The sequence below is a fragment of the Numenius arquata genome, chromosome 22 (genome assembly GCF_964106895.1).
Source record: "Numenius arquata chromosome 22, bNumArq3.hap1.1, whole genome shotgun sequence".
Taxonomy (NCBI): domain Eukaryota; kingdom Metazoa; phylum Chordata; class Aves; order Charadriiformes; family Scolopacidae; genus Numenius; species Numenius arquata.
The window spans coordinates 4,811,449-4,828,202 of record NC_133597.1 but is presented as its reverse complement, the minus strand read 5'-3'; the positions used below and the strand labels follow the sequence as shown (position 1 = coordinate 4,828,202).

Genomic DNA, 16,754 nt, shown 5'->3' with positions numbered 1-16,754 from the left:
CATCCTGCACCTCTCCACTGCCACCACCACCGCTTATCCCCGGGACGGGTCACACAGCGCTTTCTTCTCCGTCACCCCCCACCACAGGCTTTCGCTAGAGCTCGGGGGGGCTCCTTGGCAGGACACGTCCTGCCTCCCTCCCTCTCACCCTGCAGATTCGAGCACGGATGGGAAGCTCTTCAGAGAACAAAGAAATCATAGGAAGAGGCAGGTTTACGCTTCCCCTCATCATGCCTGAATACACCCCTGTGCTCTTAGCACATATTTTATTCTAGTTACTTGTTTCAACATTAAATAATGAAACGGGAGCTCCATCTGTGTGTGAAAATCAATGTTTTACACTGCAGAGCTTTGCCGTCCTGGTTTGATGGGCGCTACGGTTCTTGTATAATATTTATGGTGACTCCTTTTGCTTGTTGAGTTTCACGTTTCAAATGGCTCCTCGGTGGCGACGGCAGATCGAGAGGCAGAACCTTGCTGTAATAAAACCACGGAGGAGGAGAGGAGAGGAGAGGAGAGGAGAGGAGAGGAGAGGAGAGGAGAGGAGAGGAGAGGAGAGGAGAGGAGAGGAGAGGAGAGGAGAGGAGAGGAGAGGAGAGGAGAGGAGAGGAGAGGAGAGGAGAGGAGAGGAGAGGAGAGGAGAGGAGAAGAGAAGAGAAGAGAAGAGAAGAGAAGAGAAGAGAAGAGAAGAGAAGAGAAGAGAAGAGAAGAGAAGAGAAGAGAAGAGAAGAGAAGACGAGCTTGGCACAAGCCGTATCTGCCCGAGAGAGGCGATTGGCACCTACGTCCCGCGTGAGGATGAGTAGACGAGATGATGCTCCAGGTGTCATGCCCTGGTGTTATCCGTGAAGGTCATACCTGCTTTTGCCAGTTGACTTCAAGCCCGGCCTCTGTCTGCATTGATTATTCACAAACACCCTCGCGCTGCGTGCCCGGGCTAAGCTCCAGCAGCCCGGAGGAGGAAATCAAGGCTTAGAGGAGAACCTTAGCACTGATCCAGCTCCCCCTCAGGTGGCCCAGATGGCCCGGGGACACCGGGGCACCCCAGCACCCTCCGCCTGCTGCTCATCTCCAGTCCAGTCTGGAGATGCTGAGCCCGGTTTCCAGCCTGGTCCGTGCCCAGCGGTGGATGGAAAGCCCTCAGCCCAGGCTGCCGCAGACCCTTTGAGGGTCCATGTCTCTCCTGGCCACACAAACACAACTTAAAAGGCCCCAAAGGAGCGCAGGAGCTGGAAACTCTCCCCTCCTCTCTCATTCCCCCTTTCTCAGCCCCAGTCTTCCCTCATCAAGCTCCTGCGGGAAGTTAAAGAGGAGCCTGACACCTCGGCGATTAGGCTTTATCGCTGATTATGCTCCGTGTCATCATATTTTACGTCTCCTGTCATTTCAGCCCAAATGGGCTGCGTTAAAATGACTCCTTACTCAACAGGGACCCAACCCCACGAGCGCCGGCGTCGGGTTTTAAGCCACACAGTCTTATTAGGCGATTCCTTCCCCTTCATCCCCAGTGAAACGTCCCATCTGGCCATTAGAATTGATGAGAACCTCCGTATTCATTTCACCAGGCTCAGATCAGCCCTTTAAATCTACTCATTAGCGTCTTGAGATAGATCTACTACATTACCAAGTTAAATACTTTTTTTTTTTTTTTTTTTTTTTTTACATCCCTTAATTTCTCCCAGCTCTGCCGAGCTGGTTTACGGAGCAGGGAAGAGCTCGGCTTTCATTCCAGCTGCTTGATATTCAACAGCATCCTTAATTACATCCCCATCACACGCTGCTGACAGTTAGTGACGCAAGAACCGGCATTAACCCGGCCCGACTGGCCAAATTCGGGGTGAGTGGCCGGCGATGACAATTTTGGGGGTGGTTTTTTTTTTCTGTTAATCAGAGAAAAAGGCTCCGGGACGGTTATGAGGACCACCCAGCAGCTCGGGATGCTCTCTGTGTAAAGCTACTTTTTAGGGCAGAATCACTAAATCAAGCCCGTGGCCATGGCAGAGACTTTTTTGGGGACAGGAGGGGGACTCGGGGAAGCTCCTCCGGAGAAATGCTCCGTCCCAGCTGCTTGGTTGCTTCCTGGAAGTTGGTTCAAAAGTTACAGCGAAACGCACGGTTCAACGTGAAATAGGTTTTTAGGGAAAATTCTCCCAGCAAAATCCCCCTTTTCGGAGGTTCTTATTAAATACGGGGTGGGGGGAAGCCCCCACTTTAGAGCAAAACTTGGGTGGGTTTTGACAACCAGAAACGTTGCCTTCAAGTTAATACCCAGCTTTTGCTGGCTCAAAAAAAAACCCAAAAAACCATTTAAAGTCTTCCCAGCTCCTTCCTCTGGGTGATTCCCTTCCCACGGGAGGGAATTCGGGGTGGGCGCCTCTTCCCACCCGGTTTCCCGGGGATGACCGGCGGGAGGATGCGGGGGCTGCGGGCCGGTTGCCCCCCCCCCTCCGCTTCTCCTCTCCAACCCCCCCCGAAGGGGGGGACCTTCCCTTTTCCTCGGTAACTCCCCTCCCCGCGGTGCCAGGCGCCGGGATCCGCTCCTCCCCGCCCGGTTTCCGCGGCGACGGGACCGCGGCACCCCCCGCCCCCGGGGCTCCGCCGGCCGCCCCCCCCCCCCCCCCCCCCCCGCCCGCCGCCGCCTTCCCCGCCGCCCGGGCAGTGCGCAGGCTCGGCTCCGCACACCCCATCATGGCGCTGCGGCGGCCGGCCATCCTCCTGCTCCTCCTGCCTCTCCTCGGTGAGTCCCGGACGCACCGGAGCCGTCCCGGCGACGAGCGGCAGCGGGGACTCCTCGCCAGCCCCGGCCCCGCGTCTCCCCCCCGGGAAGGGGGGTGCGGGAGGGGGGGGGGGGGGAGATGCGCTGCCCCCGTCCCCATCGCGGGCCGGGGAGAGGGGGATGCGCTGCCCCGGTGGCGATCCCGGGGAAGGGGGGGGATGCTCTGACCCGGTTCCGAACCGGGATGAGCGTGGGGAAGGATGCGGTGCCCCGATCGGTGGTCCCGGGGAGGGCAGGGATGCGGTGCCCCGACCCCTGGTACAGGGAAAGGATGTGATGTCCCGGACCCCCTGGGAGGGGAGGGATTCGGTGCCCCCCGACCCCGGTCCCGGGGAGGGATGCGGTGCCCCCGACCCCTGGTACCGGGGAGGGATGCGGTGCCCCGACCCCTGGTACCGGGAAAGGATGCGGTGTCCCCCGACCCTCGGTCCCGGGGAGGTGAGGGATGCGGAACCCCCGACCCTCGGTCCCGGGGAGGTGAGGGATGCGGAACCCCCGACCCTCGGTCCCGGGGAGGTGAGGGATGCGGAACCCCCGACCCTCGGTCCCGGGGAGGGATGCGCTGCCCCAACCCCGGGGCGTGGGGGGGATGCAGGGACCGGGAATCCCGGGACAAGGACTCGCCGCCGGCTCCCCTGCCGGGAGCGTGGGGAGGCGGAGGGGGGACACAGACGAGAGAGGGGGGTACAACCATCCCAAAACTGCAGCTCAGCAAGGAGCGGGTCCAGGGATGAGGGTGCCAGGAATGTGCAGCCTCGGCAGGCGGGCAGGGCGGACACTAGTGCCTATTCAAGACCAGGCACAGGCGCCTATTGTTCCGGGGGCCCCGCATGAAATGTTTGCAGTTTTAATTGCAAAAACATTTGCTAATTCCGCTCAGGAATGAATTTGGGGTCATTTGTTGTCTGTCTATTAATAGGGGGGGGGGGGTTGGGGAGGGGATGGGGGATGAGAAGGGGGAACAGCAGCCGGTGGGGCTTGCGTTGCCCTCCCCCTCCCCGTCTGTCCGGACGGCAGAAGGAGAAGATGGGATGGAGTGGGGCGAGGGTGACAACCAGCAACTGATTACTAAAATATGCGCGCGTACAGACACACACAGATAACTTTTTTTGGGTCAACTCAAGGCTGAAGCGTATTGAGATATTTCAAACAGTTAATCCGAGGGCAAAACAATTCTCCGACGACCCCAAAGAACTCGCAGAGCCTCTCGGGCCTCAAAAAAAAAAAAAAAAAAAAGAAAAAGTGAGATTTGGGCGTTACCAAAAAAAAAAGCGAGCGGAGGGGTGAGGTGGTGACTGTGACACTCATCTGCGATGAGGAGGTGGTTGTCACGCGCTCCAGGGTCTGCTCTTCACTTGCTTTTACCGTGGTTTGTAGCAGAATTCTCAGCAGGAGAAACGGGGAATGCCCAATCCTGGAAGATCCCCTAAGTCTTCCCGGTGCTAACTCTGGATCCGGATGCTCCCTTTGAACGAGGGGGAAAAAAAAAAAAAAAAAAGGAGAGATTTAACACAACTTTTCCTTAGACTTGGGCGCCGAGGTAGGAAGGTACCCCATTCCCTTCCTCTGTTGTGTGAACGGTGCTTAAATGTCCTGTTGAATCCGGCCTACAAGACAGCAAGAGTGGAAATTAAACCAGTTCTGCATTTCTTTGGACAGCCAAAAGTTGCTAAAACCAGCCCAAACTCCGCTAGTTTCACACCTCTGCCTGAGAGTGAGCAGAGCAAGTGGTAACAGGGTCCGCTCTCCGTTTAAATACAAAGGGTTACGGCCAAATCCAAGTGCCTCATCCTATTTTCCAGCTGTTTTCAAATTTGGGGTCATAAGCCCAGAAGAGCGGGGCCGAAGTGAGGTTGAGAATAAAAAAATAGTTTGACTTTACCTCCTGGGGGGGGTGTGTGTGTCCCACTACGTTAAGGTTACTCTGTCGGCAGTATATAAAATTAAAGGTGTACTGAAGTCCGTAGGGTTGGTGCTGGATAGTGGGATAGGGGTTGTTTAAAGCGTTTAATGACTATTTGGAAAAGAAAAAAAAAAAAAAAAAAAAAAGGCAAAAAAAGGAAGGTGACAAAGCTAAGAAGATGGGGAGATCCCAAGCTGCCAGACTCAGACCTGTGTGCTTTAGATAATAAGGTGCTAATTAGACCTTACGGAGCCTACTCTTCATGGTGGCCTTAAAACGCCGCCAGGGAAGAGGAGGCAGCGAAGCGGGGAGCGTTCGGGGCGTCCCCAGCTCTAGGCGCTGAAAGCATCGAAAGATTCTGCACATCAGGGAAATAAATGCCACGGTCGGAATTACAGCAGCGGAAGTTAAGTGAAATCCGTGGTGGAAAGCGGGGTTTTGGATCGCCACGGATGTCAGGTCCTACCTTGAGGTCTTCCCCGTGGAAAAGGGCATTTGGATTTGGAGGATTTCAGATGCTGGGCCGAGGGCAGCGCTGTGGAGCCCTTCCCTAAATTTTCAAGTATTTCCCGTTGAAAATAAAACACGTTGATACCTTATGGTCCTCTATGGGGAGAGTAGGGCAAGTCCCCGGCGCCTTATAGTCCTCCACGGGGAGAACCGGGCAAGTCCCTGGCACATCACAGGTTTAAAGCTCAATGTCTTCAAATCTCCCTTTGAATGAATTCTGAGGTTTTGATAATACGTTGGATTTTGCAAAAAGGCTTTTCAAAATCTACGGACTAGAAGTTTTAATGCCTTTTGTGTGTGTGTGTGTGTGTGTGTGTGTGTATATCTATATGAAGTCCATCTGTCCCAGCCACCAGCAACTGTTCCGAGTCAGCTGTCAGTGCCAAAAACCACTCGGTGGAAACGTCATCAGCTCTGTCGCAGTCCTGATAAGTTGCCTGTTGGTATTTGCTGGTGGGAAGTATTTGCAGTATTGCTTTCTTTTCAACAGGCAGTAAAAAAAATAATCAGGATAAAACAGCTCGGAGAGCCGGGCCAAAAGCAGAGGCTTAATAACATCTTCAAAAAACATTCTTAGGAAGGGCTTGGTGTTCTTATTTGGGTAAGCGATATCTGGCATCGCCACCAAAGAGTGGTTGGATGCGCATCTACTTTACAGCTGTTGACAAAGAACGTGACACCAGCACATTCCCTCTTGCTCTAAATACTTCTGAGAATTGCTCGGTTGCCGAAACAACAAGTTGATTCGAAGAGTTAAACGGTGTTTTCTTGAAGGGAGGAGGAAGAGCCGTGGACTGAGATGTCGCTCCCATCGTGAACTTAGGTTCTTGTACTGACCTGTTTGTTTTCCTTGTACGAGTTGAATTCTGGGTCTCTTGGCCCGCCTGTTTTTTCAATTATCCCTCCACACACCGAGGATTTGCACCAGGGGTTGCCAAAAATCACCTAAAACAAGTAAATAAAGGGGAATGAGCTGCTGCCTTCGGCTTCACCCATAAGGACAAAAGCCACTCTGTGTAACGGCTGTGGGTGGGCCTGGGTTTTGCGCCTCCTGCCAGTTCACCCCCAACTGGGTCAATGTTTTACCCTCTCCAAAGGGTAAATCCATTGATTTAGCCCCCACTCGCTCCCGCTTGGATCGTGATTTCAGTTCCTCCCGCAAACTGATAAAGCACCAGGTGCTTTATCCTCCTTGGGGAGGGGTGTTTTTGCCTGTCGAAGCCTCCCAGTTGTCTGTTTAGAGCTGATGCTTCAACGGTTGATTGCATCAAGCCCCCGATGATCCGGAGGAGGTTGGTGAACTCCTTTCCAGAGGAGGCCTGGAGTGATGGGAGGAAGGGAGGGAGTTAGGCGAGGGGAGAGATTTCCGCAGACCTACAGGATCCCCGCGTCCTCCAGAGCCTTTTGCTGCAAAACAAGAGCCCGTGTTGCAAACGCGCCCCCCCCCTCCAACAAGATAAAACAGCCGCTCTCCGCATAAAAGCCGGTGGCCTGCTTTGAAACTGCTGTTTATATAAAAAGAGATGAATCCGAGATAGAAAATTAATTAGGATAATTACATTCTCAATCTGGCTTCTCTATCAACTGGAATATGAACTGCGCTGTCTTTTTCCAATTGATAAGGGCTGTTTGCCTTCCCTCTGGACCCCCAGGGAGTATCGTGTTTTTATGAGAGACAGGATCAAAAACAAATTCAACCACTAATTGTCGGCTCCGTGGAGTGGAGGAGTAAGGGTGTGTGCCATACAACAAACCCCATCCCTTCGCTGAGTCAGGGCATGGCCTAAGAACCAGTTAATGGCTTTAATTGCACTAATGAATGTTCTGGATGCAGTCTTAATTTTCACCCAAAGGGGCCGGATTGCTGTTTGGGGACGGTTCTGGCAATAGCTGAGCTTGGGGCAGAGGAAATACCTGCTGGGTTGCAGTTCTCAAACTCCCAGGGCTGGAAAAGAGAGTTTTCAGTTTCGGAAAAATAAACAATAACATAAAAACCAGGCTTTTTTTTTGGCTGGAAAGCGCAGGTCTCTGTTTGCTTATATCCCTTCAAGAGTGCTAACACCCTCGGTATTAACTTGAGATTAGAGGAATTGTTTGGAGAGTTTAATTCTTTTTCTAGAGACTTGCCAGCAGAAGGGGACATCCGTGGGGAACGGGACAGCCGGGCACCCCGTGGGCTTCCCCACAACACTGGTCCCAGGATAACCAGCTCCTCACAAACTTCTGCTCCTCTTTTTAGATAAGCGGAGGTCAAGCAGGCTCGCCCTGGGGATAAACGTGGAGGGAGGTGTATATTAAAGATGTTTTCTGCGCAAGAATGGCCAGCTGGGGGTCTGTTGCCACGTCTCCCACCAGCAGCCGCCAGCTTTGATTGCCTCGCTGCATTTCAGCGTGTAAGGAAGCTTTGTGTGACTCCTGTGCAGAAGTTCAGCTGTTTGACACACGCCTTGGAAGTGCAAAACCAAGACAGCTGCGTGATGGAGCTGGTGCCCAGTCCGTATTAGAGCAGCATCCTGAGCCAGGCCTTCAAATTTCGTAGAAAAAGCCACTAACGAGCAAGAAGTGAGGTCTAGAGAGGGTGTTCCTCTGCAGTCCTTCGGTGGCTTGTCAAAGCTCCTTCTCGGCTGCGTTGGGTGGTGAAATGGCTTTGGGTGGCTGTTCCAAACCAGACAACTGGCAGAGCAAAGAGCAGCAGAGAAAAGAGAGCTCCCAATTTATAAATTAGGAGTTGGCAACACAAAAAAACAAACAAACAAACAAACAAACAAACAAAAACCCTAAACCAAAAAAATCTCAGCAATTTCCCCTGCTCCTGAGAGCACAGTGGGGTTGGATTCCCAGGAATTCACCTGCAGAACCCTTGAGAGCTGTCAAATGGGAGTCCAGTCAACACCGGCGCTGGGCTGGCATTAACTAATTAAAAAGAAACCCAGCCACATGCGTGCTGGAACCTGACAGCCCACAGGTACTTGAGATGAGCTGCAAAAATGAATGGGAATTGTTCTGTCACGCAGGAATCGCTTGTCAGTATAAATAATGCAATATATTGGGTTCTGGAGTGGCCCGCCCCCCCTCCCTCCGCCGTGGGTTGGAGCACGGGGCTTAACACAGAGTCACTTACAAGGGGAAATCAAGGTTTCAGCGCAGCAATAGATGAAGTAGATGAAATTAAATTGTGTTCAGATAACGCTCAAGGTTTTCTTTTTTTTTTTTTTAAGTCATAAATCCCAAGGATTTCAGAGTTAAAGCCAAAACACGCTCTAACCCACTCCCGTCAACGTACCTGATTATCGCAACGCAGATATCAAGATCAGGGGGTTTTTAAGAGGCCTCTTAATTCATTTGGGCACAGCTGGCTCGTTCGAAGACACTGAGCTTTAAAACTGCAGCCTGCCAGGGACTTGCCACGTCTCCGGCGCGTGGCTAAAAGGCAGCGGTTGACAACGTTCAGCAGCATTCCGAGATTTTTTGTTTTAATCGCACTATTAAAAATATATTTTGGTGGCCTAGGTAAGATTTTCTGCTGAGCTGGAGAAATCCGCTGAAATCTAAAGGGATTTGTTGCCACTATTAGGCTGTTTCTAATGCCCACGGCTTCTGCTGAAAATCCCTGCCTTAATAAACTTCGGGACAATTGGTTATAGGAGTGGCCAGCGTTTTACGGGTGGGATGTAAATTGAGGAACTTTGGTTTGGACTCTTTTTTTGGAGGGTGGAAGTGTAATATTTCTAAAAATTCAGGTCGATTGGAAGCGTCCCGACTTCCCCGCTCACTCCCCAGCCTGAGACACCTGATTTTACTTGCCTTTTTTGACAGTCTTGTCCAATATGCCTCAAGATGTGAAACCATGAAGTTCTTCAGCGGTGGCTGAAGGAGCCTGTAATATTCTACGTATCCAAAGGAAGTCAGAACATTTGTTTCATTAGTAATAAGGAAAAAATCTGGCAAACGATGGTACGGAAAGAGCTGGTTTTGAGAATCCAAGCTCACCTTTTAGCTTTTCATTCCCAGTAGAAAGGTTCCTGCCATTTTACATCTCTCCGGGGTGGCTGCGTGCTCTCTCCCACCTGCTCCGGTGGAATCGGTTGTGCAGCTGAGGACTTCATGATTTTATCTGAGCGTAAACGTACAAGTCCCTGCTTGATCTTTGAGGCCAAGATCAGCCACGGAGACAGTATTTTTGTGGTGCTGGGATGTTTTCCTTGGAAAACAAAGGCCTTGGGTAGATATTGCTGCTTTCACCTGCGTTACAGGAGCGTGTGCGGCTTCTGTTCACGGGTCGGAGTCTGTTTGCCAGGGGCTGTCAGGAAAAAAAAGGAGAAAAAACTCATTATACCGATTTGTGTCCTTGCTCAGTGAAAGCTACCCAACAGACTAATTCATCGCGCCATCGGGCTGCCATAAAGATGAGGAGCGTTCCTTCGAGGATTGGACGATAACGGCTGCGTGAGCGGCCCTCGAATCACAGCAGTGGAAAGAACTCGAGTGTCCAGAGGCAAAGCAGCGTCTACCACGCGCCCCGAGGATCCATTAAGGAGATTGCTGCCCGCTAATGGACTTCCTCCCGAGGCGCTCTGGCTGCCAACACTCTCCTGAATGGTTTCCGGGAGCTCACACGCTTAACGGCAGGGAAGGTGTTGCAGAGTCCTGTAGTTCTTGCTGCTTCTGCAAAACAGCTTTTATCCCCTCAAAGGGGATGTTATCAACAGCTATTTTTAATACGCACTTAAATCTTGGCTTTAATCTTTTTTCTTCCGCATTGATCTGTGCAAAAGCCCGAAGGAAAATATTGCTTTATACCCGCCATGTTGTTTGGAGTTAGTTATTTTTAGAGCCGGGAAAACATCCGCTCTGTAGTAGCGAGGTCCTCTGCGCGGGTAACATACCTTAGAGAAGAAGTCCCAGCTCTGTGCCCTGCAGCCGCTTGTACCCCTGGACCAGCCTGGACTTCCCCGGCTGGTGGGAGTCCCCCGTCCTTGAAAGAGTGGGTTGGTTGGTTTTTGTGGAGGTGTTTAGATACCAAGCTCCAAGGTGGAAGGAGTAATACACAACCCTCTATTAGCCTGAGTGATCTGTGCTTTGCTGCCAGGACTGGGTACACGTGCCGTGAAACAGGGTAGCTTCGACCACCACGGATCTCCTTGCAGCTCCTACAGCAGAGGAGGCCCTGGTTTCTTTCCCTCTTTGGTCTTAGCCACTCTGCTGAGATTGCACGTGGCATACGTCGACGGGGCTGGTCTGATTTCTCGGGGAGAGAGGAGGCTGTGGCTTATCTCATTTCTTGTGCACGAGCAAATAGCTATTAGTTGGCTACAGCTTAGGCAGCGCTGATGGAGTCGCCTTTGAACTGGTGATCTGGAGATGAAAGGCAGAGCGCCTTGTAATCGCCTCCCGTGTCTCATGGGTTCTCCCTCAAGCAGAACCGGCTGTTTGAGTTGGTGAGCATCCCTAGATATCTGGTGTTTTCCCTCCATTTTGGCCAGTTTTCAACAGCCCATAAATAACAGGGCAGTACGGAGCTCTGCCTGCCAAAGCTGCCTTGTGCGTGCCGGAGGGGAGGTTAAACCAGGTACTAACTTCTCTCTTCTGCCATCAAAAATGCTCTGGTGGGGCTGGCCAACACACAGCTGTCCTCACCCACGGGCACTGCCTGCTCTCCCACACAACAAGGCAAGATAAGCCCTTTGAAGTCTGCGTCTGGGGCTGGCAGCAGCTTCTAAGGCACTGGGGGACCCCCCCTTCTCCCAGTTGCCAACTGCGCCTTGAGTTCTCCAACTCAACAGCTGAGCTACCATTGGGGCTGAGAAGTCCAGAGTGCTGGGCCTTTGCCAGGGGACAGAGAGGACTCTGGATTCCAGTTTGTTCATGGTTCTCTGTGAGCATGGAAGGATTCAGGGGCTTTTTCCCCCCGACGTTGTGCCGAGGCGTGCTCATCACCCACCAGCAGCCCCGCTGTTGGCCAACAATAGCGATTGTTCTCGCCCGGGGAGGCTCCTGCTGAAGGCTCCTTGATCCTCCTCTTTCTAGAAATATTTGGAACAGATCCTGTTTGGCTGTTTGGATGGTTTGACTCGGCTGTTAAACGACAAAGGCATGCTGGACCCAGGTTCAGCGTGGTAACAAGTAGCTCTGCAAGGAGGGGAGATGAGGGTCAAGTGCAGGGATGAGGCAGCAGAGCAGGCTCTGCGGGGGAAACACAGAGGATGGGCAGTGACGTGGCCTCCACCTTTGGAGCTGGAGCTGGGTTCCTGCAGCTTGTAAGGGGATCCCTCCCTGACCCTCTTGGCTGTAACACTGCATTCTCCCGAGGAGAGCGTGTGTTTGGAGCTTCTTGTGGTCTAAGCGACAAACATGTCATAATTCTGGCTGCTTAAATATTTCTCAAGAGCTTTTAAATTCCTGGCTCTTCCTTGGTCACTTCTGAGATACACATGCTGTACGTCTCACATCTGTCACTCAGCTTCACGTGCTGGACGTGAGGCAAAGCCTTTCTCTGCTACAAAGGCTTCCCTTTTTTCCTCCTTCCCGGTTTCCTTTGGTATCTGCGTCCCTTATTGAGAAGCAGTAGCTCCTTCAAAGAAACGCTGAGAGAACCCATTTGCAGAATTTACAGCTGCTTCCCCAGGCTTGAGCGTCCTCCTCTTTAAGAGCAAGCTGTTAAGCATGTTCTTAAGTGGGAAGATAAGTGGTGTTACCATCCTTTCATCTTCTGGTTCAGAGCAGGCTGGAGATAACTGATAAGGGGATGACAGCCAGGAAGATGCATTGGCACCTTTGGATTTAATTCCTGCTTTGCGAGGCAGTCTTTAAAGCACATCTCTGGTGGGAACACCGGCTGGTAAAATAAAGCTGGTCCTTCCTTTCTCAGCATATGGCTTTCCCTCATGTCTCCGAGGCAGATCCTCGGTCTGTGCCAGCGGAGCCGGTGCCGAGCGAGCTACGTTCTCCATTTCAGAGCTCTCCTTCTGGTGCTGACATTCGAGGGACTTGGCTTGAGTTGTCTCTAGACACTGTTTCGGCTGGTGATTTCATTTCCACATTCCTCTTTTTTTTTTTTTCCACAGCAGCCCGTTGTGGATCTGAGCTGTGCGTTAAACGGGGCTGTGTCTGCAGGGTGGGAGCAGCGGCCTCGCGCACGATGGGCAAAGATGCATTCCTCCGCGAGGATCTGTAAGGGAGCACACCTCGGTGACAGCTTCACGTGGGTGGGAGTCTTTAGACCACTCTTGAACAGACCCTACATTCAGTTCCAGAATTCCTGGTTTAGTCCCTCGTCTGCTGGCTGAAACAGGTGGCAAGCACATGCCCGTAAGGGTCTTTGCTGGGGGGGGGGGGGGGCATCTTCAAGGTCAGCTGTATCCAGCCCACATTCCAGCTGGGACCCCGGATACAGGCATCTTCTGGCCTAGCTGGCTCTGGGCCATCCAGCCCAGAGGTTCCTCACCCTGGTACACGCGCTGCTTGTCAAAAACAAACCACCTCAAAGTAGTGTGTCCGTGGGCTGAGCCTGTGTCCGCCTGCTGCATTTTCCTGCGAGGAAACGGGAAAAGTGGTTTGGGCAGAACGTGTCAAAACACGATGACCTTAAAGATCATTGAGTTCCAAACCCCCTGCCCTGGACAGGGACACCTCCCACCAGACCAGGTCGCTCAAAGCCCCGTCCAACCTGGCCTTGAACCCCTCCAGGGATGGGGCAGCCACAGCTTCTCTGGGCAACCTGGGCCAGGCTCTCACCACCCTCACACCAAAGAAGTTCTTCCCAAGATCTCATCTAAATCTCCCCTCTTTCAGCGTCAAACCCTTCACCCTCGTCTCTACTGTTGTGTTAAACAGAGACTTCTGCTCCCAGTGCTCTGGATGCTCTACGTGGTGGCAAGAGGATGCTACAGACCTTCCCAGAACAACCCCCTGGTTATCTGCCCCCCTCTGCTTTATCTGGGGAGATGCTGCAGAGCTGAGTGGTGTCGGCTCTTCCACCTGAGAGCTCTTGCAGCACAGCCCAAAGTGCGATAGAGGCTGGAGCCTGCCCTCTCGGATGAGCCCCCAAGTGCCTCTGCACCTCGCTGTTACTCAGCATTTTTCGCTGACAGGGAATTAAGTAGGATTTCTAGGTCATTGTGGGCCTGTCAGGAGGAATCGTCTCCTGTAGACCTCATTACCAAGGCTTTCTGCCATGCCAGACTTCAGAACAATTGCAGCCTGGTTCCCTAAACACTGACTAATGAGACAGAGCTGTTAGCAGCAGTTTGCTAAATAAAGGCTGTTTCTGCCTGAGACAGAATAAAGCCAGACTGGATTTTCTTAGCTGTCTCTCACACAGAAGGTATTTCAAAGGACCCTTATTAAAATAATGAGCTAGATGTTGCTCTTGTGGTGGCTGCACGGGGTCGGTGCTCGATGCTACTGCCAGGCGCTCCCCCCAAAGCAGTGACTTCAAGTAACTTGTGCTCAAGTGACCTTAAAACATCTCCAGCTTCCTTGGTTTCAAGGTATCTCCAGCATTTACCTGAGCTCCTGTGGCTTTGTCCTGCTCTGACAGTGACTTGCTGCCTCACGGTGGACAAGCTGCTTGTGGTCCTCGGTGACTTCCATGCCCTTGGGTGCTATGGGGAGATATTCTTTGATCTCTTGATTTCTGCTTGTACCTGGATGGTGAGCAGAAGGGACACAGCCCCTTCTTGAGCAGCCTGAGGCCAGGTAACTTCTGTGGATGTTCCTGTAATGAGATTTGGTTAGATTTGTCATCCTACCTCTCTTCCTGTTGTCAGAAGGGCCTGGATTAAAGGTGACCTTCTGGAGCAGGGTGGGATGGGTCTGACTGCCTCTGGCTGGAGCAGGCACAGGGTTCTTATTCGGCCACTTTGCAGGTTTGCTCGAAGTGGTGCTTTGATGTGGCAGTGGGAGTCCGCGGAAGGTAAGCGGTGTCTAGACAGGTTTTTCTCACTCCTTGTTGTTGTCTCTGAAGCAAGAGAAACGGTGCCAAACAGGCTGAACGGCTCCAGGATGCGAGAAGCAGAGCTATTTCTAGGAAGATGGAACAATGGTTCTTCAGGAGCAGGGCTATTTCTAGAAAGACGGAACAATGGTTCTTGGAGAACCCAAGCCAGCTCTCGCTGAACCCTTGCTGAACCTCCTGCAGGTAGAACCTCTCCTCTCCGTGCCCCACGCACTGCCTGAATCCGTTAATTGCAGCCAGATGCTATTAAGAGTGAGCAAGGGGAAGCCCAAGAGGTGGCCGGTGTGTTTCCAGGTGAGCTGGCAGGGCAGAGAGGGACAGGAGAGGTCCATTAAGCAGAGCTCTGGCCGGCAGAGTTGGGAATCCAGGAGGTCAGTCAATTTTCACAGCATTGGGAGAGGGATCGGGCCGGCTCCAGCTGGGAAAAGACCTCCTCGGTATGGCTGGCTGGACGCTGCCAGGATTTGCCCAGCAGAGCTGGCCTGCGTGCCCATTAACAACTGTAGCCAGTGGTCCAGCGACACTGGGAGGGGAGGGACAGGCAGGCGGCGATCTACAGAGACTTGTCGCTGGCTGGCAAGCTGCACTGTCAGCGCTGTCTTGGCTTTGATGTGCCATCTCCCCCCCAGGCTGTTTGGGAGGGGAAGGGGAGACTGCATTCAAACGGGCTATTGTCTGTCCTTCGGCTGGGAGCCCAGCCAGGAGAGAGCGAGCGGCTCTGGCAGCATCGGATACAGGGGGCAGATGTTAGGGGAAACATACTCATCCGTGAAACGCCGTCGCTGGGATTTTCAAAAGGAGCCTCAAAGGTTAAGTGCCCATGTGTTGGAACGCGTACGTGAAGGTCAACAGAGAAATCCTGGGCTCCTGGGATTCCCGCTGGGCTTGGGGAAGCATTTTGAAGGCAGCTCTGGCCACTGGGCCAAGCCCGAAGGCAGCATCTGTGGGTCATCCAGGTGACGGCTGTTCTCAGCTCCATTTATTTAAGCAAAGATGGGAGAAGGGCAAAGCCACAAACGGTGCCAGATTTCATCTCGTGGGGGCCTTCAGAGGTGCAGGATTGAGCTCAGCCAGGCTTCCCTCCCCTCTAGCCAGCTGCCAACTTCTGCAAGCCTGAGCTGGGAGCCGAGTATTTCCTGACCCTGCCTGTCCTCTCCCCTGGCCCCTGCCAAAGGAGGGCTCGGCCACAGGTTTCAAGCCGAGCTGGAAAGTTGGCACCGAGGCGAGGAGCAGAAAAGAGCCCAGCTTGCTCTCCTCTGTCTGGGTTGGCTTCTGTGGGGAGTACAAATATGTTCCCAATCTGTTTGCTTCGCTGACGTGACTCCAAGACACACAGGCAACAGATACGCCGACCAAGAAGGGGCCATTGTTAGAGGGATCTTCTTGACTGTGGCTCTGCTGTAACCAGCCGCGGCCGCTGCTCTCCAGCGCTGGACCGCTGCCTTCCCCCTGCTTCATCCACAGCATCCCGAGCCCTCCATCCTCCGGGGTCCTCCGGCTTTAACTGCACATTATTAGCCCCGACAAGCCAGGGGTTCATCCTCATTGCTCGATTTGTCCATCCATGTGGCCTGATCTGGCCTTTCGATTTACATGCCCATCTCTGGGCAGGCAGTTATTAAATCAAGAAATAATAAAAGAAGTAGAAAAGAATAAATAAGAGAAGTTCCGAGCGTCGCTTCCCTGCGAACCGCCCCAGACGTTCGCTGACACGTCGCTAATTGCGCTCGGGCAGACAGCCCGAGCCGACAGATCGCTTTGCTCTGTGCCGGAGGCTGAGCAGCGAGGAGCCAGGGGAAGGGAGGGATGGACTGATGGACAGGTGAGCATTTTGGCTGAGGAGGAATAAAGGCCCCAGGAAAGCCAGAGAAGAGGAAGGGAGTTACCTCATTTGTTTCCAGCAGCCAAAGCAGGGTTGTCCCCCGAGAGGTATTTCCTTAAGCTTTATCCAGTCCGATTTTAGTTGCAATTTTTATGAACAATAAAGGCTTCCATGGTTTCCCTTGGAGGAACTGGAACGAATCCAAATAGAGTTTAGTGCTGAGAAGCAGATCCTGTTATTAATGTCAGCCTAATCATTTCTTTCTATCTCCTTCCCACCTTTTTTTTTTTTTTTGCCATTCATACTCCTAAAATGCCTGCAGGTGGTTAGCAAGTCCAGTCCACCCTCTTCTGTAGCTGCTTCTGAAATTGCAGACCAGATTGCAGCTTCCCCTGGCTTTTGGGGTCTTTGAAGGCATTTAATATGCCCGGGGGGCGGGGGGGGATTGCCCCCCATGCCTCAGGAGAGACCTGATATGTGAACCCCAAAGTGGGAAGGACAGTGGAACAGGGCTGGGCTGAACTGGGGAGCAGCTCGTGCTGCTGGGCCCGTGTCTCTCTGGGAAAAGGGCCTCTGACCAGGACTCAACTGGGAGCATTCGGCTGAGAAAATTCTCTGCTAAAAATAGCAGCAGGAGATGTTTAAGGAGAAAAACAAGTCAGGGTCTGGGAGAAGTTAGTTCCCAGATATGCGGCTAATTCAACTCCCCCAGGACAAGTAATCTTTTAACTCCTCCATGCCAAGGCTCCTTTCTGCTCTATTAAATGAGCTTGGCTTGGTGAGGAAT

General features: G+C 52.7%; 1 protein-coding gene across 1 annotated transcript in view; it reads left to right on the top strand.

Moving 5' to 3' along the window:
* Positions 1–2,688: 2,688 nt before the first annotated feature.
* The window catches only part of JAM3 (junctional adhesion molecule 3), a 32,078-nt gene continuing 18,012 nt past the window's right edge, over positions 2,689–16,754 (top strand). Inside the window, exon 1 of the mRNA XM_074162282.1 lies at positions 2,689–2,737. Within this exon, the coding sequence (XP_074018383.1) occupies positions 2,689–2,737 (49 nt within the window). The remainder of the gene's footprint in view (positions 2,738–16,754) is intronic.